The sequence below is a fragment of the Rhinopithecus roxellana genome, chromosome 9 (genome assembly GCF_007565055.1).
Source record: "Rhinopithecus roxellana isolate Shanxi Qingling chromosome 9, ASM756505v1, whole genome shotgun sequence".
Lineage (NCBI taxonomy): Eukaryota > Metazoa > Chordata > Mammalia > Primates > Cercopithecidae > Rhinopithecus > Rhinopithecus roxellana.
Window position 1 is genome coordinate 141,921,306 of NC_044557.1, and position 27,585 is coordinate 141,948,890.

Below are 27,585 nucleotides of genomic sequence, written 5' to 3' on the forward strand. Positions count from 1 at the left end.
ACAACTTGCAGACATAGTTAAATCACAGTACTACATTAAGTAAAAGAAGGACAATGTAATCCTAAATTACATAGGATTAAATGTATTTAATGTACATATTAAATACATTTCCCTAACTATTGTTAGCAAAGCAAAAGAAAAAAAAAATGAAGAATAATGCCCAAAGGGTAACCTAGGTTAGCTCTGGTTGATGAATAGTGTTTGTTTTTTTCCTCCTTAAACATTTCTGCATTTTAAATTTTTCTACGAGAATATATTATGATCAGATGAAAATAAACTATGTGTATTTTTTTTAAGTGTTATTAAAGAGCAGCCATCTGGTGTCACAAGATCAGTTAGGTTAGATTTAGGAAACTCATATGAAACCAAAAAAACCTTTACAGGAGCAAACTTGGTTGTTTAATTCCTGGAGTCAAATTGCATCACTGTGTGTTGCATAGTGTATCACGTGCACACAATCAGTTCCCCAGGTATCAGGAGTTAAGAAGATGCATTTACTGAAATAAGAATTCATATGATGTCCATGTTATTCCTGTTTTATTCTACAGTTGTTTCTGCTAATATTGAAAGTTTCTGGCTGGGTGTAGGGGCTCACGCCTGTAATCCCAGCACTTTGGGAGGCTGAGGCGGCAGATCACTTGAGGTCAGGAGTTCAAGACCAGCCTGGCCAATGTGGTGAAACCACATCTCTACTAAAAATACAAAAACTTAGCCAGGCGCCGTGGCTTGTGCCTGTAGTCCCAGCTACTCAGGAGGCTGAGACAGGAGAATCACTTGAACCCAGGAAGCGGAGGTTGCAGTGAGCTGAGATCATGCCACTGCACTACAGCCTGGACAAGAGAGCAAGACTCTGCCTCAAAAAACAAACAAAAAATTTTTTTGAATTTGGATGGTGAGGTAAATATCTGGGCTCATGAACATATTACATGCATAATTATTGCTTATAATTTCATTTATCTCTCTTCAGTCAGATTCAATATGTCCTACTATGTTGTCAGACACAGTGCTAGATGCTTTTTCACTGTATCTCTTACTTCAACTCACATAACAACTTTTTCAAGTCAGTTTTAGTGTCCACACTTGACAGATAACTTTCAGAGAAGTGACCATTCCAAATTCAAGTTGTTTCTTGGGCTATGAATGCTGATTTTCAGCACCTGACAATCTTTTTTTTTTTTTTTTTTTTTTTTTTTTTTTTTTTTGAGACAGAGTCTCGCTCTGTCGCCCAGGCTGGAGTGCAGTGGCCGGATCTCAGCTCACTGCAAGCTCCATCTCCGAGGTTTACACCATTGTCCTGCCTCAGCCTCCTGAGTAGCTGGGACTACAGGCGCCCGCCACCACGCCCGGCTAGTTTTTTGTATTTTTTTAGTAGAGACGGGGTTTCACCGTGTTAACCAGGATGGTCTCGATCTCCTGACCTTGTGATCCGCCCGTCTCGGCCTCCCAAAGTGCTGGGATTACAGGCTTGGGCCACGGCGCCCGGCTGACAATCTTTTAATAGTATCAGAACTAGACCATTTATCCTATTAGAAAACTAAAAAGCAACAAACATTTATTTAAAAAATTTTTAAATGATAAAAATTAATAAAAACAATTCTCATGTTTAAAGTTAGAATAGTCTCTAGGGCTTAGTAACTGGAAAAACAATAACTGAATCTCCATCTGAAATTATTTTCTCATAGCCAGATGTGGTGCCACACACCTGTAGTCTCAGCTACTCAGGAGGCTGAGGTGGGAGGATCACTGAAGCCCAGGACTTTGAGGCTGCAGTGAGCTATGAGTGTGACACTGCACTCCAACCTGGGCAACAAAGCAAGACTCTGTCTCTAAATAAATAAATAAAATTATTGTTTCCTATCTGTTTTTTATTTCTATCATATCAGTTCCTTCTATAGTGTTTGATGATTGGCACATACTGTAATGTGTGAACAAATAGCGTAGTCTTATGGCAAAATGTGTGCCCAACACAGAATTCTTCTAGTTTGTGTTCAAACTCACATAAAAAGAAATGAATACAGATAAGCCATGCATGCACAGCCAGAAACTTATAATCTCACTAACCCATAGCCATTAGGACTTCTCAAAACCAAGTTGGTATATGTGTGAATGTGTGTGTGTGTCTGTACATTTTAAGGAACATGTGTGTGATGAGGTTAGAAGCCACCATTCAAAAATCTCTTCTGAAAGACATGCATGCAGCCAACAAATGTATGAACAAATCCTCAATATCACTAATCATCAGAGAAATGCAAATCAAAACCACAATCAGATATCACCTGACATCAGTCAGGATGGCTATTGTTAAAAAGATTTGAAAAAACAGATGTTCATTATATCAAAAACATAACTGCATACATATGGTTATCACAGCACAATGCGTAGTTGCAAAGATATGGAACCAAGCTAAGTGTCCATCAATTGATGAGTAGATAAAGAAAATGTGGCATATATACACTGTGGAATACTGCTTATACTACTCAGCCATAAAAAAGAAAGAAATAATGTCTTTTATGGCAACTTGGATGGAGCTGGAGGCTATTATTCTAAGTGAAGTAACTCAGGAATGGAAAACCAAATACCACATGCTCTTGGTTATAAGTAGGAGCTAGGCTATAGGTAGGCAAAAGGACATAGAGTGATGTAATGGCCTTTGGAGGCTCAGAAGTGGGGAGAGTGGAAGGGGATTGAGGGGTATTGGGTACAATGTACACTACTCGGGTGATAGGTACACTAAAACTCAGAATTCACCACTACACAATTCATCCATGCTACCAAAAAGCACTTGTACCCCAAAAGCGCTTGCATTACACATTGTGTGTGTGTGTGTGTGTGTGTGTGTGTGTATAAAACACAACAGATGTTGATGAGGCTTTGGAGAAAAGGGAGCACTTACACAATTTTGGTAGGAATGTCAATTAGTTCATCTACTGTGGATAACAGCAGTTTGGAGATTTACCTCTTGTCTTTTTTTTTTTTTTTTTTTTTTTTTTTTTTTTTTTTTTTTTTTTTTTTGAGACAGAGTCTTACTCTTGCCCAGGCTGGAGTGCAGTGGCATGATCTCGGTTTACTGCAACCTCTGCCTCCTGGGTTCAAGCAACTATATTGCCACAGCCTCCTGAGTAGCTGAGACGACAGGTGTGCACTACCACACCCAGCTAACTTTTGTATTTTAGTAGTAACAGGGTTTCACCATGTTGGCCAGTCTGGTCTTGAACTCCTGACCTCAGGTGATCCACTCACCTCGGCCTCCCAAAGTGCTGAGATTACAGGTGTGAGTCACCGTGCCTGGCTTACAGTTTGGAGATTTCTTAAAGAACTTGAAATGTAACTACCATTCAACCCAGCAATCCCACTACTGGGTATATATCCGAAGGAAAATAAATCATTCTACAAAAAAGACACATGCACTCATATATTCATCACAGCACTGTTCACAATAGCAAAGATATGGAACCCACCTGGATGACCATCAATGATAAACGGGATAAAGAAAATTGGTGCATGTACACCGTGGAATACTACACAGCCATAAAAAGGAATGAAATTATGTCATTTGCAGCAATGTGGATGCAGCTGAAGGCCATTGTCCTAAGCAAATTTAAGCAGGAACAGAAAACCAAACACCACATATCCTCACTTATAAGTGGGAGCTACACACATTGAATACATATGGACATAAAGATGGCAACGATAGACAGTGCATACTACTAGAGGAGGGAAGGTTGGAAAACTACCTATTAGGTACTCTTCTCACTACTTGGGCAGTGGGATCATTCATACACCACCCTCAGTGACATGCAATTTACTCATGTAACAAACCTGCACATGTACCTCCAGAAGCTAAAATAAAAGTTGAAAAAAAATCTCTTTGGAACCCCTTACAAGAGAATGAATTAAAGACGAAAGAATATTTAGCCTTTTTCTGATAAGCCGGGTAAATCTATTTTGACATGATTTTACAATAGCAGTCCCTGTTTGCAGTGACATTTGGGGCTTACAATAGCTCAGTATTGCTCTATAAATGGCATTTTAAAAAGGAAACATCTCCCCTATAGGGTGTAAGTTCTTCAAAGGCAAACCATGTTTATGTATGCTGTATTTGCAACACTTAGCATTGTATTTGATAAATGGTTTATTTTTTATTTTTTAACTGTTGGACCGGATTCTTTTCTTTTTTCTTTTTTTGAAATGGAGTTTCACTCCTGTCGCCCAGGCTGGAGTGCAATGGCGGCTCAGCTCACTGCAACCTCCACCTTCCAGATGCAAGTGATTCTCCTGCCTCAGCCTCCCAAGCAGCTGGGATTATAGGCACCCGCCACCACGCCCAGCTAATTTATGTATTTTTAATAGAGACAGGAGTTTACCATGTTGACCAGGCTGGTTTCGAACTTCTGACCTCAGGTGATCTGCCTGCGTCGGCCTCCCAAAATGCTGGGATTACAGTTGTGAGCCGCTGTGTCCAGCCTGGATGTATTTTTTAAAAAAGAAAAGTATCTCTAGTTTTTTAAAAATATTAATTCACTCAATAGTCACATGTAAACGAACATATACTATCTATGCACATTGAAAGCACACCATATAAAGGTTGGATGAAAAGTCTTTAGCATTACTGTTCAAATAAAAATATAAGATAAGCTGGCAATGAGAGCAATATATGTAATTTTAAAATTTCTCTCTCTCTTTTTTTTTTTTTTGAGGCCTTCTTGCCCTGTCATTCAGGCTGGTGTGCAGCGGTGCAATCTCAGCTCACTGCAGCCTCCACCTCCCAGGTTCAAGCAATTCTCGTGCCTCAGGCTCCAGAGTTACAGGTGTGCGCCACCACACCTGGCTAATTTTTGCGTTTTTGGTGCAGACGGGGTTTCACCATGTTGGCCAGGCTGGTCTCAAGCTCCTGACCTCAAGTGATCTGGCCGCCTCGGCCTCCCAAAGTGTTGAGATTACAGGTGTGAGCCACTGTGTCTGGCCAATATATATAATTTTAAAATGTCTAATAATGACTTTTAAAAAGTACAAATACAGAGGCCTAATTAGTTTTAGTAATATATTTTATTTAGCCTCATCCATCCAAAGTATTATTTAACAATGTAATCAACCTAAAAATTATTCTTATTTTTGGAGGTATTTTCTCTTTTTCTGGGATACTATGTCTTCAAAATCCATTGTGTATTTTATACTTACAGCTCATCTGAATAAGGACTAGCCTTATTTCAAGTAAGCAGGAGCCACATGTGACTGGTGACTGCCATATTCACAGCGCAGCTTGACAGCAGTTTAGCTTCAGGATTTTTGTTTTTGTTTTTGAAATGAACTAAATTGTCAAACCTACGTGTAATATACCTGATAGACTCATATCCTTAATGTCATTTGATTTGTTTCTTCAGGACCAACAACCTATTTTATTCACTTTGCTTATATAAAAAGTATTATTATTAAACATGTACTATACACAAATGACAAAACGTTTCACAGCATTAAATGGTAGGAAATATAAAAAGGAGTGTCCTTTCATTACATCTCCAAGCCCTGAGGTAACCACTATCACATATACATGCAGATTTTTTCCATGTATATATGAGATATGTATATCTTTTTAAAGTATCAATGAGGATATAACTTACTTTTCACAGTCCTGATAAAACACCTGATAAAACTTTGCTATATGCATAAGATTATATAGGATATTTTCATGTGTCAATTCTTCTTCTTCTTCTTTTTTTTTTTGAGATAGAGTCCTGCTCTGTCGCCCAAGCTGGAGTGCAATGACACAATCTTGGCTCACTGCAACTTCCACCTCCCATGTTCAAGCGAGTCTCCTGCCTCAGCCCCCTGAACAGCTGGGATTACAAGCGTGTGCCATCACGCCCGGCTAATTTTTGTACTTTTAGTAGAGACAGGGTTTCACCATGTTGTCCAGGCTGGTTTCGAACTCTTGACCTCAGGTGATCAGGCCACCTCGGCCTCCCAAAGTGCTGTGATTACAGGCGTGAGCCACCGCGCCCGACCCTTGTAAATTCTTTACTAGCAATGAGGAAAGAAAAAGAAAAAGTAAGTACATGGGATCTTGAATTTGATGCTATTTTTAGACATTGATTTTGTAGGTTCCAATATTTTGATATTCATAGAAATAACCAGTGGTCATAAATTATGTAATATCAAATGAAGCAGCAGTCTTCTATGGACTATACACTTTACATTCATTTTACGGTTTGTTTCTCTTTTTTTTGAGACAGAGTCTTGCTCTGTCACCCAGGCTGGAGTGCAGTGGTGCCATCTCAGCTCGCTGCAAGCTCCGCCTCCCGGGTTCACGCCATTCTCCTGCCTCGCCTCCCAAGTAGCTGGGACCACAGGCGACCACCACCATGCCCGGCTAATTTTTTGTATTTTTAGTAGAAACGGGGTTTCACCATGTTAGCCAGGATGGTCTTGATCTCCTGACCTCGTGATCTGCCTGCCTCGGCCTCCCAAAGTACTGGGATTACAGGCATGAGCTACCGCACCTAGCCATGTGGTTTCTTTTTTTACTTATTTCCTCAATCAGGCAGTCAAAGAACATTCGAGATCCTGTCATGTGTCAGACACTGTGCGGAGAGTTGGAGATAAAACTGTCAACAAGATGAATGCAGCCTCTGAAATAAAGAGTTTGTAATCCAGTGGATTCTCTGTTCATGCAAGGCTTCTTGCATTTCCTCTAAACTTTGCTCTATCAAAAAAAAGCATTTAAAACACTCATAAGTTTGTTGACCTTAAAGTGGAATCAGCTGATACAAATTAAAAACATTTTGCATTTCAAAAAGTGATAAAGCCTAATAAATAACTCACTAATGGTGAAATTTTGGAGACATTTGTTAAGGCTGGAGTCTTCCTAATTCAGAAAAAATCAGTCCAGATTCTCTATTTTACATCCAAACTCCTCAAATGACCTATCTACATTCTGTCTGTTTTTGTTTTGTTTTGTTTTGTTTTGTTTTTTGGAGGAGGAGTCTCACTCTGTCGCCCAGGCTGGAGTGTAGTTGCGCAGTCTGGGCTCCCTGCAACCTCCACCTCCCCAGTTCAATCAATTCTTCTGCCTCAGCCTCCCGAGTAGCTGGGACTACAGGTATGCGTCATGATGCCCAGCTAGTTTTTGTATTTTTAGTGGAGATGGGGTTTCACCACATTGGCCAGGCTGGTCTCCAACTCCTGACCTCAGGTGATCCGCCCACCTTCGTTTCCGAAAGTGTCGGGATTACAAGCATGAGCCACTGTGCCAGGCCCCAATCTATTCTCTCTAACAGTTTTTATTTCCTGGCCTAGAGCTCCCTCCCATTCCACTGAAATGGATTTAAAGAACACAAATAACGTTATCACTAACTCCAATGATCTTTCATTAGAACTTCTCTTCCATTATTTTATGGCATTTTAAATTTTTAAAATCACTGCTTCTGCATTGAAAAACTATTATACTGAGGTTCGACAACGTAATTTGTTTAGCTCCCCTCCCACTTCTCTGTGGAATCTTTTTCTTTTTTCCTCCTTTAAAAGCTTTTCTTCTTTTGATCTCATAATTGTGTGAGTTCCTCAGGCTACTACTTGAGCAATTAAGCCCATATTTAAAATTGTCACTGATGATCCATTATTTATAGCTTACCAACATGTGTTCTATGGAACACTGTTCCCACAAGACAGCACTGAAAAACAATCAAGAACACTGGCAAACATTTCTCCTTTGCCTGCACATTCTATAGAGATCATAAAAGTAAATCTTCTTTTTCCTGATCATACTTCCAGACGGAGTGAACATATGATACAATTCTGACCAACACAGCAGAAACTGAAGTCTGTTGACCCTTCGCTTTTCTTACTGCTTTTAACGTGAACTCGAAGCAGGAACTGCAGTAGATAATTTGCAATTTTGAAGGATGGGCTAAATGAATTGCAGCATCAGCCTCCATGCTGCCCTGAACATAGGACAGCAACTGCTTACCTCCTGAGTTCTCACTACGTAAGATGAATAAATCCTTATTTGCTTGGACTTCCATAAACAGGCGATGTACACCTTGCAGCAGAGCACACTCTTAATTAGATATAAAAATGGTACAACTGTATGTCCTTCTTGGAACTTCAGAATGCACGTTACGAAATTAGAGAACTGCGAAATTCCCAAGAGAAGAAACGTGTGGAATTCTGTTGAGTATGTCATCTCCTAAATTTATTTGATCAAGTAACCCTTTTCTTTTTTCTGTACTAAACTCCCAATGTCTCACAGAACTATGGCTCTCTAGCTTTTTGCTTTTCAAAGTGTAATTTCTAGACCAGCAGTATCTGCATCATCTGGAACCTTGTTAGAAAACCCAAATATTAGGCTCCATCCTGGAATTAGAGTTACATTTTAACAAGATCTTCGGTTGATTTGTACAAAACTAAAATCTGAGAAGTGCTGCGTGGGAAACACTGATTTAGAGAATAAAGTACAACTAATCTTAATATCCTTATGTGGCCTATGATTTCAAAGGCATCTGTATCGTTACTGTCCCTTAATGCCTGCTTCACAAATCATCACACCTAGTTCTTATTGAACGCTTACTCTGTGTGAGGCATTATGCTAAGTGTTATACTTTTATAATTCTCAAAGCAACCCTATGAGGCAGGTACTATTGTAATCGCTATCTTGTAGATGAGACAGCTAAGGCTCAAAGAAGTCAAGTTGCTTACCCAAGGTCACATAGCTGTTAAGTGGCAGAATCCTTGGCTTAAGGATTTAAGGATAACTTAACTATATTGGCTGTCTAACCTTTTGTTCCCAAGCACTTTCCTGCTCTGTGTACTTTACACACGTGATTCCCTCCGTCTGCAATATCTTCCCACGTACACCTTGTTAAAAGGTCTCAGCTCAAAAAGTCAGTTGTTCTGGGAAGCTTTTCTAATCTCCTACCCCAAAGCCAGGTCAGATCCTCCTGGTATAAATTTCCCAGGCACATATCTTTACTTCATACATATCAACTTTTAAAATTATGTATATTTTGTGATTCTATGATTAGTGTATTTACCAAAAAACTAAGCTCCGTATGGACTTGAACTCTCTGTGCTTGACACGTAGTTGGCACACAAATATTTTTTAGAGTATCTTTTTTTTTTTTTTCCTGAGATGACATCTCACTTTGTTGGCCAGGTTGGAGTGTAGTGGCACAATCTCAGCTCACTACAACCTCTGCTTCCAAGGTTCAAGCATTCTCCTGCCTCAGCCTCCCGAGTAGCTGGTATTACAGGCTCACACCAGTACACGCAGCAAATTTTTGTATTTTTAGTAGAAACGGGATTTCATCACGTTGGCCAGGCTGGTCTCAAACTCCTGGCCTCAAGTGATCCGCCTGCCTCAGCCTCCCCGAGTGCTGGGATTACAGGCGTGAGCCACCGTGCCCGGCCTTTTGGAGTATCTTTTACTTTCATTTGAAATGTTCTCTCCCTACTCTGCACCAATCCAAGTTCTATACAGAAGAAGCTATAGGATGGTGGCAAAACATTTGATTTCGCACCAGAAGACTTGAATTTGAGGCCTTGTTCCCCTACTTTGTAACTTTGAGCAGTCACAAAAACTCAGACCCACTAATTCTCAGCTCTGTTAAATGGAGATAATAACCTCACAGGATTGGCGTAAGAATTAAAATGAGCCCTGTGAGAGAAGTGTATAACCTACATAAACTTCCTAAAAATACAAGTAGCGTTTTGTAGTGATTAAGATCCCGGGTTGTGCTTAAAAGTTTCCACTCTGTAATCCAAAACCTGAGTTCAAATCCCAACTCATAATATTTACGGTCTCTGCAGCTGATTCGGCAATCCATTATTTGCTGCATTTTGTCATGTGTTTTGCCAACTGCATTCATAATTTATTATGCATTTATGCTTATATATCCTAAGTCACGGTATACAATCTACGCTTTTTGTGTTTTGTCTGACATAAGCCCGTATCAGAGCCTTTTGCACACACGGATTCAATAAATATTAATACAATCTACGTTTATTTGGTGAATATAGCATATCTGCTGTACTGAAAGTACATTAAGTAACAAAGGCAAGCGAGAAGAATGAAAAGCAGTACTCACAACAGTAATCATGATTGCGCATGGTATGTTCAGAATGAGTATTTTTCAAATCACTTTAAACAAAGCTGAATTGCAGAAATGAAAGCCCAACAGCAACAATTAAATGACATTTGGAATAAAATCATTTGGCCTAATTTTCATAACCACAGATTTCAGAGAATACCACCACCCATGCCAGGTGTACCAGACAATCCCATTGTCTGTTTTAGCCGTGTAGGGGCCGCTGTAGTATAAACCATTCAGGTTTGCAGAGTGACACCTAGTGGAAGGAGGGGAGAGGGAAAAAAAGAAAACAACAATCAGACTGGAAAAATATTGTTCAGAAACTCTTTTATTTTGCTAGCAAATACCCAAAACTTTTGAACTACGAATTTTGCCATTTTTCAGACAAGTAAATATTTACTAGTTTCCAAAGGCTAAGAAACTTCTACAATAGATAGAGATGGCGTTTTATTTTTTATTTTTTAATTTTTTTTAAATAATAGAGACAGGGTCTCTCTATGTTGCCCCGACTGGTCTCGAACTCCTGAGCTCAAGCAATCCTCCTGCCTCAGCCTTCCAAAATGCTGGGATAACAGGTGTGAGCCACCATGCCTGGCCTCAGAGATGGGTATTTTAAACTGTTGAGTTTTACCGCCATAACAAATCTGAAAATACAATCCAGGCCACTCACAGTGCATTGAAAAATAAGCATTTCAATTTTTGATTGCCTTTAAATGAAAAATTAAAACAAGCCAACAAAAACCAATCCTTGTAACCTCCAGCCTTACAACCTCCTGACTCAGAACAGTGTTAATCTCATACTTAGCAAGAGCTAAGGTGAGTGTCAGCAAAGTAAGGCACGGGCAAGGTGCTCTACTGCTGGCTTTCCTGGATAATTTGCACTCACATGTTCGTTCATCTGCTGCTAAGACTTAGCTTTCGTAATTCAAACTCCCTCCCTCCTCTTCTTTAAATTGCTAGCGTATCAATTATTTTAATCTCAAAGGTAAGCAAACAAAACCTAAACCACCATTTAAAGTTTTCCCGCCCATCAACCAATAATCATTTTTTCCTAGTTGCTGAGTTAATTTTTTACATATATTGCACCAATCTAGACAAGCTGGTTAGGTTATTGACAATATAAAAATGTTTCTTTCCTCCTTTGGAGTCTGTAAATTTTGTCCTTGATATGTATAATTTATATATAAGAGTATGCACTAAGTTTATGTGTGTTATTATGAAATTAATTACCATATACTTCTTTATTGATACAATTAATGAAAAGATGTCAGAATTAGGATAGAAGGAGAACATTCACAAGAGATAGTTCTGAACATCTATGGAAAAACCCAAATTATTGAATCAAAAAAGCACATAATCTACCCATAAAGGCTGAGTGGCTGGCTTGAATCACTTATCAGCCTAACGATCCACTCCTACTGAGCATTCTCAGAGTCCTCCTAATTTAAATGGATGTAATTAATTGAAAATATGTATGTTAAGTCTGCACATGTCAAAGCCTACTGTGTTTTTAAAACAGCATGGAAAATAATGTTACAAAAGAAAAGACTGTAAATTGAGTCCCCAGACTATACATTTTGGCATATATTTGTCTATCTAGAGATATCTGCTAACTGTATTTTTATATTTGGTCTATGATTTGAACCCCATTGGGAAACTAACTCTGTGATCAACATAAGAAACCTTCACTATTCTGAGACCAGTTTTCCAGCATCCTTTAATTTTTAGAACAGCCTGGATTTGAAACTAGATTGGGGGATGATTGGGGTTCCCTCGGTGAAGAAGTGGCTGTGAACGCTCATGTGAAATGCTACGCTAACAAAGTCAAGACATCAACACACAGTGATTAGTTTGCTATATGGAAAAAGAATGTCTTATAGGTGGGTCGTATTTATGAAGTGCCAACATTTCATGTAAATTAGAAGAACTATGGGACAGAAAAAAAGCAAGAGTAAAAAGGAAGAAAAGATGATAGTCAAACTCACTAATAGTAGGCATGGTAAAAGTAGCACCAAGTTTCTAGAACAATCTACTTTCTCTCCCTTAATGCCTACTGATTTTCCAATTGCGCAGCCTGATCAACTCTTTTGATTCCAAGGATAACGCAGGCTCCTTAGGTGGCTCCAGCCAATGAATTGCCTTTCTTTGTTCTCCCTGAACCCATATCTTTAAAGTTAGGGAAATCATTCCTTTGCCCACATTAATATGTATGGTAGTTTTCATTCAGATGCCTTAGAAGCCAGTCAGCTGGATAAAGTACATGGGTCTGATCTCATGATACTATTCGTAATTATTTCTGTATATGGAATTCTTTTCAAAATCAAACATTGTTGACGCTGCAGATGACTTCATGAATTACACGTAAGTTTTATGTCATGGTAACTTAGAAGGACAAGGGGGAAAGAAAGGAAGAGTAGGAACAGGTGAAGAAGATGGTTTTTAAAATAACAAGAAAACCACTAAGGAAAAGACTATCATCACCTCCAATTTGAAAAGCAAGAGAGAGAAATTGGTTTCTCTCCTTCACACTGCTGGAAATACTCCAGTGCCTTTACAAATGATCAAATATTAAATGGACTCAAATTTTTTTAAAACACGCAAAATACAGAAAAAAAAATGACTGTTTTTACAACCGCAGTAGTACTCCCTTATCTGTAGGGCATACATTCCAAGACCCCTAGCGGATGCCTGAAACTACGGATAATACCAAATTCTATATATCGATACTATGCTTTTTCAGTCTGATAACTGAAACAGCTACAAAGTGACTAACGAGCAGCTAAAGAAAATAGAATGTACTAAACTGAAGGACATGATATAGATTGAAAAGAACCACTGAGTACCCACTGTAGTAAATGAAAAGAAGACCGCAACAGTGTACGTCACTGTAAAATTTCAGAACGCTAGGGGGAAAAATCTTGCGGGTGTAGTAAGGAAAAAAAAAATATATAGCAGTTCTCTGTTTTTTCCTGTAATATACATACCTATGATAAAGTTAATTTATAAATTAGGCACAGTAAGAGATTAACAATAACTAATAATAAAATATTATGATTATATAACAATATGTCAGCATTACAGCTCTTGGGCTTTGGGACTATTATTAAATCAAATAAACATGATTCGAACACAAGCACTCTGAAACCGCAACACTGGATCTGATAACTGAGACTGCTACTAAGTGTCTTGGGCAGAGAGGCCTTTCAGTGTGGAGACACCAGACAAAGGGGTGACCCACCTCCTGCGCAGAATGAATCCAATGGTGTGAATCTCTGCTCAGAATGACGTGCAATTTAAAACTTATGAATTGGGCCGGTTGCAGTGGCTCACGCCTGTAATCCCAACACTTTGGGAGGCCGAGGTGGGAGGATCACATGAGGCCAGGAGTTCGAGACCTGCCTGAGCAACATGGCAAAACCCCATCTCTACCAAAAATTGAAAAATTAGCCCATGTACCCCAGAAACATATAAAATATTTTGTATCAGTAAAAAAAGAAGCAAATATGTACAATCAAAAATGGAATGAATTTGCTGCTAAAGTAACATGAATGTATTCAGTCAGAGGGTAGAATCAGGTTTCAGGATTATTGTTAAGGAAATTTCTGTGTTGGGAGAGGCTTGGATTCAATGAATTAATGAAAGCCATAGTGATTGAAAAGTAGTACTCTACAGAAACATTATAGCAATAACAGTGGCTCTTTTGTGTGATATCGTCAGGTGAAGAACTAGTTGGTTATTGGGATGCCAAATATTCTCCTTATGTATAGATGCTCTCTCTTTATTTGTGTGAATTTGTGGCCTTCTATTTATAACTCATCCATAATTCAGTTTGCAAATGATCTTTGTAAAAGTAATAATTTATTTCTATGACATTTAAACTTTACTAATGTTCACAATGAACAAATCCTCAAAACTACTTCATTGCTGAAGAATTCTAATGATTACTTAGTAATACTAACATTATAAATAAAGACCAACATTACCATACATATTATATTGATAATTAATGCCCGTCAGTGAGATCTCATCAACTCCATTACGACTATGCTCATAAGACATCAAACCTGTTAAACCACCAGCCAGACTGATCTTCTTCTGCGCAGTTCCCGTCATAGTTGTCATGATCTCTGTCCCACGTGCTGAATTTCATTCTTTGGTGACTAGCCCACCACTGCACCTCAGGATGAAAACTCCCCGCAAGGGAATCTCCAGCTGTTCCAGAATATTCCCCAATATTCAACTCATAGAAATTCTAAAGAAAAAGAGCAATTTCTAAAGTCAGTGGAGTTCCTCTCTGACCATTTTAAAATGAAGTTTATTTCATAAGTGAAAGAACAGACTCTATTGTGTATTTTTATTTCCACTGACTCCAGGGTTTTGTTGCACATTTTAAGCATTTATTTATGGTTTTACTTATTAGAAAATTGTAGTACCTTTTCATCTCCAACTTTGAAATTCTTATATTGTGCATAACGGCTATTTTTTTCAAAATCTGCAAGGTCGATTTTTAAAGTGTAGTCTTCTAAAAACGAAACAAGAAATTATAATTTTTAAAAATGCGTGACATGACACGGACTACGGCGGATTAAAAATAATTCACAGCTCTATTTTACTTTTACCATTTCCTTTGGCCAAGAACCGGTTTTCAAAGATTAAACAGTGACTCCATTGTATTTATAACATAAACATTTTATCGTGTAATGTATTGTAAAAAAAATGATGGATACGATATTAAATTTTTAAAATGTCTACTAGATCTCTCAGAGGTAAAAGCTAGTGCAATTCTCTTAATATGGCTTAAACATTCTCACTCAGATCTGACCATCTGCAGCAAAAATAGGTAGTATATGCTGAGGGGGATGGCTAATATGAATGAGATCAACAGATAAAAATAAGTCATTACTTAAAGCAATCTAACAATGAAAGGACTGACATTTTTACATTTAATCGTTTGGCCTCTTTTTCTTGACTTCAGTAAGAACGTTGATCTTGAACGTAAATGGCAACTATTAATGACATCGTGTAATTTTTTTGTAGCTGAGTCACTAGGTTTGTAAAATGTAGTTGCCATTACCTGCATATGCCCGAACTTGGTTATTTTCCTGATAGCATGAAAGATCAGCCAGCAAACCCTTTAAGAATAATTTGAGGAAGAAATACGAATCCTAATTGTTATCTGAAAACCTTCCTTTGATAATGGCTCATAAGATTAAGAGACTAGCATCAACGTTTACAGAGTGGATGTCATTGGAGAATTTCAGAGACAACAAGAAAACATTCTTGAGAAATGCTGTACCACCAATATTCTCAGTGACAGAGATGATGATAATTACTGGAAAATACACTAACATCAATGACTCTGAGAAAAAAGGTATTTCTGAAGAGGTGATATCTACGTGTAAAAGCATTTTAAGAACACAATGGGGCTGGGCGCTGTGGCTCACGCCTGTAATCCCAGCACTTTGGGAGGCCAAGGCAGGCGGATCATGAGGTCAGGAGATCAAGACCATCGTGGGTAACATGGTGAAACCCCGTCTCTACCAAAAATACAAAAAGAAATTAGCCGGGCATGGTGGTGGGCACCTGTAGTCCCAGCTACTCAGGAGGCTGAGGCAGGAGAATGGCGTGAACCCGGGAGGTAGAGCTTGCAGTGAGCCAAGATCGCTCCACTGCACTCCAAGCCTGGGCAACAGAGCAAGACTCCGTCTCAGAAAAAAAAAAAAAAAAAGAATACAACGTATTGCGTATATATTCTCTTTTATATATGCTAAAGAATGATATATGATGACAACAAATCTCTAAACATTAAAGATATACTTTAATGACGGTAAAAATTCTAGGTGATAAAAGAGCATTACGTTTTTAAAATGCTTAAAATAGTTGCTACCTTCAAGTAATCTTTTTGTTGTTGTTGTTGTTCCATTGTTTGGAAATAACAAAGACTTCCTTTTTCAGAAACAGATCTCTTGTCAGGGGCACTGAAGTTTATCAATCAAATTATTAGATCATATGTGTTCCATCCTCCTACTTTGATAAATAAGATGTAACAATGACCTGTGAGGTCACGTTAGAATTTAGAGCCTCACATTCCTTGAAGTTTCAAGCCAGACCATGGAGGCACTGGGAACCACGGAGGCACTGGGAGCCACGGAGGCACTGGGAGCCACGGAGGCACTGGGAGCCACGGAGGCACTGGGAACCACGGAGGCACTGGGAACCATGGAGGCACTGGGATACCACGGAGGCACTGGGAACCACGGAGGCACTGGGAACCATGGAGGCACTGGGATACCACGGAGGCACTGGGAACCATGGAGGTACTGGGAACAATGGAGGTACTGGGAACCACGGAGGCACTGGGAGCCACGGAGGCACTGGGAGCCACGGAGGCACTGGGAACCACGGAGGCACTGGGAACCATGGAGGTACTGGGAACCACGGAGGCACTGGGAACCGCGGAGGCACTGGGAACCATGGAGGCACTGGGAAAGAGAGTCCCTGAATAGTCCTACCACCTAGGTCGCATCTATGGTTGGCCTCTTCTGTCTTCCCATCCCCATCTCCATCACTTAGAGCAAGGGGCTTTGGATACCCTTGTGGACATCCGAGGCTGCATATCCAAGCTCTATTCACACCCAAGGTGGGTGGATTACAGGGTCAGGGGATCGAGACCATCCTGGCCAACATGGTGAAACCCCGTCTCTACTAAAAATACAAAAATTAGCTGGGCATGGTGGTGCATGCCTGTAATCCCAGCTACTCAGGAGGCTGAGGCAGGAGAATTGCTTGAACCCGGGAGGCAGAGGTTGCAGTAAACCAAGATTGTGCCACTGCACTTCAGCCTGGCGACAGAGCGGGACTTCATCAAAAAAAAAAAAAAAAAAAAAAAAAAAAAAAAAAAAAAAAGCCTTTCTTTAGCCTCCCCTCAAGCTTAAGGGTGCACACACCAGCAGCAGAAGAGGACAGACAAGAGAACAGCCTGAAGGAGTCCTATAAACAAACGCAAGGCTGTGGGGCAGGGAATGCTGGATTCCTCATGACTGGAGTCCCTTTAAGAGGGAATGTGGGCCTCTCTTGGGCTTGTTAATTTGGCACCACAATTTCCTTGCCCCAGGGAGCTCTCTCAAGGTAGTAAAGGTCACGTGAGACAAGACTCTAGAGTGTATAAGAGCAGCAAGGCAGGCTAAGTCAACTGTCTTTAAAAATACTCTGTTACAGGCCAGATGCGGTGGTTCATACCTGTAATTCCAGCACTTTGGGAGGCTGAGGCAGGCAGATCACTTGCAGCCAGGAGTTTGAAACCAGCCTGGCCAACATGGTGAGACCACCGTCTCTACTAAAAATACAAAAATTAGCTGGGTGTGGTGGTGTGCGCCTATAATCCCAGCTACTCAGGAGGCTGAGGCATGAGAATTGCTTGAACCAAGAGGCAGGGGTTGCAGTGAGCCAAGGCACTCCAGCCTGGGCGACAGAGCAAGAATCTGTCTCAAAAAAAACAAAAAACAAAACAAAAAAACAAAACAAAACAAAACAAAAACCTCTATTATAGAAGAGACGTAAAGTCTCAGTTTTTTGGCTAACCATTTAAATGTCTCTGTGTTCAGTAAGTAAACAAATTACATTTACCATTTCTAAATCAATTTTATGGCTACTACTTCTAGTCAAGATTTATGTAGTGGGGATAAAGCCATTCCCAGAGGTAATTCATTAGCCATAATGCTCTCATAATTAAAGAATGCGGAGACAAAAGCACTGCCTATTGTCTGGGTTATTGGGATACATGATTGTGGGCCTAGGTACTGAAAAATACATTTTTACTGCCATGAGATTAGCCAGCCTGAGTACCAAGTTGAAATATGAATGGGAACAGGTTTGTTGGCAAAGTTCCTCGGGTCAAATATGTACATCATAATAACTCGAAAAATAATAAGTTTGAATTTCATCTATTTAGAAAGAGCCAAGGGTTACTGCTCTGGGGTTTTCATAGTTTCAATAAGAAACCAGACAAATATCAACGTGCAAATTAAACAGAAGTTGGTATGGCAAATTTTATATATCTGGCATAAAACACTTAAAACTAGAATAATAGATATGCTGAAGGAAAGGAAGCCTGATATAAATTTGGAGAGCACTGATCATAAGAAGGACATATAAAGAAAGTATAAGGTTTCTAGGATTACTCATCCTGTCTAATGTTTATTATTCTAGTGTCTCAAAGAACTTTATAACCATAATCCTACTACTATAAATATAGAAACACCAATAGCTTTCCAGAACTTGGGTGGAAAAAATGAACTCTTGTTTTATTTTAATTAATTATTATTATTATTATTATTATTATTTGAGATGGAGTCTCGCTCTGTCATGCAGGCTGGAGTGTGTTGGCACAATCTCGGCTCACTGCAACCTCTGCCTCTTGGGTTCAAGCAATTCTCCTGCCTCAGCCTCCCAAGTGGCTGGGATTATAGGGGTGAGCCACCATGCCTGGCTAATTTTTGTATTTTTAGTAGAGACAGGGTTTCACTATATTGGCCAGGCTGGTCTCAAACTCCTGGCCTCATGGGATCCACCTGCCTCGGCCTCCCAAAGTGCTGGGATTACAGGTATGAGCCACCATGCCCGGCTGTTTTATTTTTTTTTTATTTTTTTATTTTTTTATTTTTTTGAGGCGGAGTATCGCTCTGTCGCCCGGACTGGAGTGCAGTGGCCCGATCTCAGCTCACTGCAAGCTCCGCCTCCCGGGTTTGCGCCATTCTCCCACCTCAGCCTCCCGAGTAGCTGGGACTACAGGCGCCCGCCACCTCGCCCAGCTAGTTTTTGTATTTTTAGTAGAGACGGGGTTTCACTGCGTTAGCCAGGATGATCTCGATCTCCTGACCTCGTGATCCGCCCGTCTCGGCCTCCCAAAGTGCTGGGATTACAGGCTTGAGCCACCGCGCCCGGCCGGCTGTTTTATTTTTAATGCAATTGCAGTGTAACTTGGCATGCTTTCTTGGGCATTACAGTTGCCTTTTATGAAGGATTGAGGATAAGATTTGAGTGGAACTGATGGTAATCTCTGACTACAACGAGGTAGGGAAGACAATGGATTGGAGAAAAAGAACATGGAAGACTGAAGCTTGGAAAATTTGTTATCAAAGCAATGATATTTTAGACAAATATTAAACTCTAAAGATAAGAATTTAAAAGTATATAGGGAGAATTGTCCAGATGTCTGCTATTTACTTTGAAATATATATACAGAAAAGATGGATTGATGGATGGATTGAGTAATGGGCAAATGGATAGACACATAATAAAAACAAGCAAAGTAAAATGTTAATGTAGGATACAGGAGGTAGGTTGAAACTTCTTTCAAATTGGTTGCATCTTTGAAAAAATTTCAACATAAAAGATGAGAGGTATGTGGAAACATGGACATTTCATATAGTATGGTATTTTATTGGAAAAATGGCGCCAATTCCCCAATTTTTCACCTCCCTCTCATAATATGTCTTCATAACTCCTCCTATTGTTTATTTTCTTTTTAAAATAAGTCTGAACTGCTCCTGTGATTTGCTTTCACCAATGGAAGAAAAATGATTCCATGCCGGTTCTGAGCCTAGATCTCAAGAGACTTATATACATCCATTCTTTTTTCTGGAACCCTGCCTGTGCTACAAGAACAAGTCCAGGCTAGCCAGCTGGAAGATGAGAGACCCTGTGGAGCCCGGTGGAATCCTTCCATCCTAGAGCAGCAACTTCAATCAGGAAGTTGATTTCACGTTCATAAGCAAGCCCAGCCATGATCAGCAGAGCCCAGCCCTGATCAGCAAAATCACCCAGCCAACCTGCAGATTTGTGAGAAGTAATAAATGGCTGTTGATTTTAAGCCACTAGCTTTGAAAGGGGATTGTTACACAGTATTACTGTGACATTAGATAACTGATACAGTATATATAATCTTCAGGAACTCAAGGCATCAAAAAAGAATAATTATGACATTTTATATCCTTTTCAGATATAGAATATCTATATATTCTATATAGATAGATAGTGATATATATCTATATATCTGATATATTTAAGCTAGTGGCTTAAAATCAACAGCCATGTATTACTTCTCACAAAGTATAGATATATATATATCTATATAGAATATATCACTATCTATCTATAAATATATATCTATATATACAGATAATTCTCATACATATATATGAGAAAACAATTCCCCCAACCTAATTCTAGTTTTTTTTTTTTTCTGTTTCTAATCTTAGGCAGCCACATTTTACATTTGGGATTATTGCCCAAAAGTTATCACTACCATCTGTAAATCATAGCAATTATTGAATTAGTTCCATTGCCTATAATTTGGTAAAAAAAAAAAAAATTGTAGTGTTGTTTTTATTGTATTCCAAATAAATTTGACATCATTCAAACCTTACCTTGAGTGGTCAAGAAGTGAAGATTTTTATTGCCCAGCCAATATTCACCATGTTTTTGGACAAAATTTCCAAAGCCATTTTCATAGTCATTCCATCCTCTAAAAAATGTAAAGTGGAAGCTGATTTTAGCAAACTCCACTTGTGGTACCAAAGTGAGCACCACCCACCCCATGCTACCACCACCTCCAATATTTTCTTGATTTGTTAATTCATTTTCAGCATTCTTATTTAGAGAGAATGAAATTCTGTCTCATTAATATACTTCAGGATATGATCAAAATATTTGACTTATAAATCTCACATTTGCTGCTACAAATAAATTCTTATGTCGTAATGAGCACACCTGTTAAAGTTCTCACTGCCATCAGATCGTCTCTGAATTACAGTCCATCCTCCTCCGTCGGACATGTCGCAATAAACAGAAAATTCTGCTGGGCTCTGGAGAGGTTTGATTTTGTAAAATCCACTGAGCTTATACCCATCATTGAAAATCTCTGAACAATCTGTTTTTAAAACAAGGTAATGTAACATTCATTATGTGTCTTTTCTTCCCCTTGCAGAGCCTCTGAATGAGACTACTCAATATCACTGGAGACAGATAACACATGGTATAGAAATCAGCATTTTAAAATTGCATCTTGTACATCTTCCAGTGGATATTAGGAAAGTTTTATTTTCTTAGCTATTAGTTGCCACCCGAATCTGTGATATAATCATGTAGGGAAAAAAAGGGAGTGAAATAAGAATCTAGTTTTTTGTTTCTTTCTTCTTCTTTTTTTTTTTTTTTTTTTTTTTCTGTAGAGATGGGGAGAGTCTCTATATTGCCCAGGCTTGTCTTGAACTCCTGGCTTCAAGCAATCCTCTTCTCCCACCACAGACTCCCAAAGTGCTGGGATTACAGGTGTGAGCTACCACACGTGATCTAGTCTCTAATTTCTGAGTTTTGTAGAAAACAACTTTAAAAAGCAAGTTATGTGTAATCTGTTAATAACAGTGTATTTAGGTGGAACTTACAGTTTTATCAGACAGAATAGTAAAATGTATCTCACCCATGAAGCTAAAAATGAAAGCAGAAATATTAACACCAAACAACTAAGTTATTACAGGTTATCTTGACTTAGAGCATGAGAAATCATGCTGGACATCTGAAAATGAACCCGAAATAGTAATCTTCTCAAAATCTTATAACCTCTTAGCCTCATGATATTTTTTATTAGCTCACTGAAGTTTTTAAAAGTCCGTACACGCTTAGATGTTTTTGCTGAAAACGGCAAGCTTCTGCTATTTGTTTCATCCCTTAATTCTTTTTTGCTGTGGTATTTCTTTGAACACTGAAGCAAACATGCTACCCCTTTGTCACCGAAAAGTGATATCTGTTTCTTTCTTTTTTTTTTTTCTTCTTTGAGACAGAGTCTCGCTCTTTTACCCAGGCTGGAGTGCAGTGGTGCAATTTCGGCTCACTACAACCTCTGCTTCCCAGGTTTGAGCAATTCTCCTGCCTCAGCCTCCCGAGTAGCTGGCATTACAGGCATGCGCCTCCACACCTGGGTAATTTTTTTGTACTTTTAGTAGGAATGGGATTTTGCCATGTTGGCCAGGCTGGTCTCAAACTCCTGAGGTCAGGCAATCCGCCCACCTCGGCCTCCCAAAGCGATAGGATTACAGGTGTGAGCCACCACACCCTGCAAAAGGTGATACCTGTTTCTTAAGCCACCTGAGGGTGATGTAAATTAATACCCATTGGGTCTCACCTAGGTTGATCTGTACAGACTTAGAGAATGTGGCAAATAGAGACCTCTCTATTGTTTAGATGCATAGCAAACTATGTTTTAGGATGACGGAAGTAGTGGCCACTATAAACAGATAGTCTTAAGAAGAGCCATCTACAAACATTTGAATAAAAATGTTATGACATCATCAACTTTACACTTTTACCCCTGTCGCTTTGTTAAGTTCCTTTAAAAACATTCTTTTTCTGATTGGATAATTCCATTCTTGTAGCATATTTTAAAGTTCGTTTTCATGTTCATTGTTTTGATACGAAGTTGCCAAATTTATAACTCTCTCATTTTGTTACAGATAAAATATATTGCACATTAAGTAGGTTGAATAGGCCATAGAAATCAGAAGAGAAAAGAAAAAAGATCCTTAGTCCTTTTATAAAGCCTTCACATGGCTGGGACTGATCATATACTACTGCTTTGGTGAGATGTTTACCTTTGTAATGATTTAGACTTTATTCATAGATTTGTTTTCAAGATTCAGAAGCACAAGTGTTCAAATACATGCTAAATTACAAAAAGGATCCTGTTTTGGCGATTAAACAAGAAGCAAAACAATGAGAAAATGATGACCTAAAATTAGTTCAATGTTGTTATAAGGTTTACATCGTGTAGTCAAGTGTATAGCACAACACTTTTATTCAAGTAAGCAGATTTTAGCCCTGTTTGGAAAGAAGCTTTTTGCTTATATTTAATTTCCTACCGAAGAGCTGAATCCTAAAGACTCACAAAGGTCAAACTCTTTTCCAGGCAAATATGGAAGTGATTAGCTATAACATTTGCCTCTGGAAAACTCAGTGAATATAGAGGTTTCAGCCAACATTTTCTGCTTGTTATTATTTTATGCCAATTGCGAGTTTGTTATTTTTTTGGTCTTGTTTTTACAATTTTCCTTCTCCCCAGAAGAAAATGCCAAACACAATTTAAGAAAAGCTTCAACTGACAAAAACAGTAACACAACAACAAAACCCCCAACAAGTAAATCAACATTAAAAAAGCAAAAAAGCACCAGTAGTTCAACTTGCTTATAGCTAACAAGTTAAGAAGCCTGCTTCGGGAAATGTGACTTAAACTGTAACAGCAGAAAGTTTGAGAAATGTAGAATTTAAGATATTAACTTGATATTTAAAATGGTGATTTTCAAAGTGTTCGGACCCATTCAACTCCCTGTAGAATAGGTAGAAGAAAACAAGGTTAAAGAGCTTTGTGTTCATGGGAGTTTTTTTTTTTTTTTTAAGAAAAAGAATTTTGAATATTTACATAATACTAGAGTGAGGCCAAGGCGTCCTGCCTTCTGTTTTGACGAACACTGTATTAAACTGGGTGATGTGCCTCCTTTCTCTGATCATGCAGAAAGCAAGCTATGTTGGAAGGCTGAATGTTTAAGCTCATAAAGTGACATGACAGCCTGCCAAATGGGCTTTTTCCTGTTGTCTCAGGATGGTGACTGAGGCTCAACGCTGAGAACCAAAGGCACGAAGTAACCCCACATTCTAAACACAAAAAGAGGTCAGCAAAAGAGGTCAGCTGCCACTCCCCAGAGCATACCGGGATATGCCAGAACTGGCCCTGCTACCGCCATCCTCACCTCTAGGCAACACAAGGAAAAAAATAAAAGGATAAAGGAAGGTGGGTACATAGTAGGTGTATGTATTTATTGGGGTACATGTGATATTTTGATACAGGCATGCAATGCATCATCATCACATCATGGAAAATGAGGTATCCATCCCCTCAAGCATTTATCCTTTGTGTTACAAACAATTCAGTTTTGCTCTCTTTGTTATTTTTAAATGTGCAATTAAGTTAATACTGACAGAATGCAATACTCTTGTAAGGTCGAGTGAGTCGGCTCTCTCCCTTGAAAACAAGGATATAATAATGTCCATAGATAGCTGGCATTCATTGAGTACTTCTTTTGCTCTACTATGTTAAATATATTAACTCATTTAATTTAATTAATTAACTTATTTGAGAGACAGGGTCTCACTGTTACCCAGGCTGTAACAGAGTGATTGTGAGTGGCGCAATCATAGCTCACTGCAGCCCCAAACTCCTCCTGCAATCCTCCTGCCTCAGCCTACTGAGTAGCTGGGCCTGCATGCATGCACCACCGAGCCTGGCAATTTGTTGTTGTTGTTTGTAGTATTAGGGTCTCACTCTGTTGCCCAGGCTGTTCTTGAAATCTTGGCCTCAAGTGTTCCTCCCACCTTGGCCTCCCAAAGTGCGGGGATTACAGGCATGATTCATGACACCTGGGCAAAATATATTTACTAATTTTAATATATTTTAATTCTCACAGCAAATACACAGCATTCTTATCATTCCCATTCTCCAGATGGGGAATACAGGAAACACAGAGGTTATGTAATTTGCCCAAAGGCTGCAGCTAGCAAGATGGGCAGGTGGACTTTGAAATCGAGCTTCAGAGTCAACACCTTAGGCCACTTTGTATCCCGCCTCAAGACACTCATGCAGACTGGGGGCTCCTGCAGAAGGGGAGATGGTGGAGCAGTGGTCTTGTCAACTGAACAGTGGTGGTGATGCCAGATTTTTGTGATTGCCACCAGTTAGTATGAAATTGATACAGTAACCTTTTAATTCATAATTCACTAGCATCCACATGCTTAAAAAAAGATAGCTTAGGCCGGGCACAGTGGCTCAAGCCTGTAATCCCAGCACTTTGGGAGGCCGAGGTGGGTGGATCACGAGGTCAGGAGATCGAGACCATTCTGGCTAACACGGTGAAACCCCGTCTCTACTAAAAAATACAAAAAAATTAGCCAGGCGTGGTGGCGGGCGCCTGTAGTCCCAGCTACTCGGGAGGCTGAGGCAGGAGAATGGCGTGAACCCGGGAGGTGGAGCTTGCAGTGAGCTGAGATTCGGCCACTGCACTCCAGCCTGGGCGACAGAACAAGACTCTGTCTCAAAAAAAAAAAAAAAAAGATACAGTTTAATGATATGCTATATAAAACCATGTGGTATGGGCATTGTTTGCACAAATTGCTAGGTTGTGTGTAATTGGGTGTTTTCAACCATCAGATAAATTGGAATTCAGAAAATAACTAATTTAGTAATAATAAAGCAACTTGTAACTCAGAACAAAAAATTTGTATTTCTACAGATTATATATATGAATATTTAATTGTTTTAAATTTAAGGATACCAAAAACATAAACTTTGATGTGAGCAACTTCTTATATATTTTATGTAATATAATATGTATTACATTATATTTTATTGCAATTTTTATGTTATATATTTTGTTTATTATCTGTTCTTAATAGGCTCTCTAGTACTATTTGCCTATATGTTAAAAATAAGGAACAATTGGCCGGGGGCGGTGGCTCAAGCCTGTAATCCCAGCACTTTGGGAGGCCGAGACGGGTGGATCACGAGGTCAGGAGATCAAGACCATCCTGGCTAACACGGTGAAACCCCGTCTCTACTAAAAAATACAAAAAACTAGCCGGGCGAGGTGGCGGGAGTCTGTAGTCCCAGCTACTCGGGAGGCTGAGGCAGGAGAATGGCATAAACCCGGGAGGCGGAGCTTGCAGTGAGCTGAGAACCGGCCACTGCACTCCAGCCTGGGCGACAGAGCGAGACTCCGTCTCAAAAAAAAAAATAAGGAACAATTGAACTATATTTATATTTCATATTTTATTCACCCTTTTTCTCCTTCATGCTTAATATATGAAGAATATTGTTAATCTACTGAAATTCTGATTTTTTTTGGCTTTTATATAAAAAAACAGTCACCTAGAATTCCCATCATCTGTCTTATTATAACAGTCTTATATTTATAATAATTATAATGCTTTTTCTGAACCATCTCTATATGACTCTTCTAACTTCTGCTTGTACAGTTAATCCTTCTGACCTTGGCATTGTAATTTCCAAGTACCTGATTTCTTGTGTTATTCCTTGGTGACCCCTTGCTTCCCAAATCTGCTCCCCAGCAGTGTCAACACAAAGACTGGATTTTCAGCTCTTGGTATGATTTGGATGTGTGTCCCCACCAAATCTCATGTGGAGTTGTAATTCCCAGTGTTGAAGGTAAGGCCTGGTGGGAGGCGATTGGCTCATGGGGGTGGAGTTCTCATGAAAAGTTTAGCACCATCCCCCTTGGTACTGTACAGTGAGTGAGTTCTCATGAGATCTGATTGTTTGAAAAAGTGTGGCACCTCCTCCCTGTCTCTCTTTCTCCCGCTCCTACCACGTGAGATGTACCTGCTCCTGCTTTGCCTTCTGCCGTGTTTGTAAGTTTCCTGAGGCCTCTCCAGAAGCAGATGCTGCTATGTTTCTTTTACAGCCTGCAGAACCAGGAGTCAATTAAACCTCTTGTCTTTGTAAATGACCCAGCCTCAGTTATTTCGTTATAGCAGTATGAGAACGGACTAACACAGCATGTAAGCCTCAGTCTTCCTATGACTGGTTGTAGAGGCCTGGGAATAAATATCTGATTAGCTGCCTCCTGATTAGCTGCCTCCTGCTATGACTGGCCCTTGAGTCCGTGTCAATAACCTGCTCAGAATGTGTTCGAATAGACACCCTGAGTCTTGGACTTGGTTTGACATTTGGAATAACGGTGCTCCGCTTGCATCTACCAGTTCCTTGCCCTTGAGATCAGCTTTGTAGGTACTTTTGGGATCCCTTAATCTGTATGCTCATCCGTTGAATGATAGTCCGTTTGCTTCCCAAGCCCATTTTTACCCGAACTATCCCTGGTTCCTCTTGGCTCCAGAGGCACAGGCCATCTTCATGCTATAGCCATCCCCACTACTGCAGACCAGTGACTCTGGCCTCTTTCTGATCTCTAAGGGCCAGAGGTAGGGCAGTTGGATCAAGATGCTGGTCAACAGAGAAGCAGGAGCCCAGGGCGAAGAGTCTGAGCAGAGGGAGATAAGGATGTTGGTAGAGAAAAAGGGAGTATTTTTTTGTTGTTTGTTTGTTTGTTTTTTGAGACGGAGTCTCGCTCTGTCGCCCAGGCTGGAGTGCAGTGGCACGATCTCAGCTCACTGCAAGCTCCGCCTCCCGGGTTCACAGCATTCTCCTGCCTCAGCCTCCCGAGTAGCTGGGACTACAGGCACCCGCCACCACGCTTGGCTAATTTTTTTGTATTTTCAGTAGAGACAGGGTTTCACCGTGTTAGCCAGGATAGTCTCGATCTCCTGACCTCGTGATCCGCCCGCCTCAGCCTCCCAAAGTGCTGGGATTACAGGCGTGAGCCACTGCGCCCAGAGAAAAAGGGAGCATTTTAAGCGCCTCATGCACTGCGGTCTGAGCTAGCCAGGT

The 27,585-nt window shown here is 39.7% G+C and overlaps 1 protein-coding gene across 2 annotated transcripts in view; it reads right to left on the minus strand.

The window, feature by feature from the left end:
* Positions 1-9,976: 9,976 nt before the first annotated feature.
* Positions 9,977-27,585, minus strand: part of FGL1 (fibrinogen like 1) — a 31,754-nt gene continuing 14,145 nt past the window's right edge. For both annotated transcript variants that reach the window (XM_010374483.2, XM_030937346.1), the window contains exons 4-8: positions 20,853-21,012; positions 20,510-20,607; positions 14,516-14,604; positions 14,147-14,334; positions 9,977-10,338 (exon numbers count right to left, since the gene is read on the minus strand). In XM_010374483.2, the coding sequence (XP_010372785.2) occupies positions 10,179-10,338; positions 14,147-14,334; positions 14,516-14,604; positions 20,510-20,607; positions 20,853-21,012 (695 nt within the window). In that variant the 3' untranslated portion in view covers positions 9,977-10,178. The remainder of the gene's footprint in view (positions 10,339-14,146; positions 14,335-14,515; positions 14,605-20,509; positions 20,608-20,852; positions 21,013-27,585) is intronic.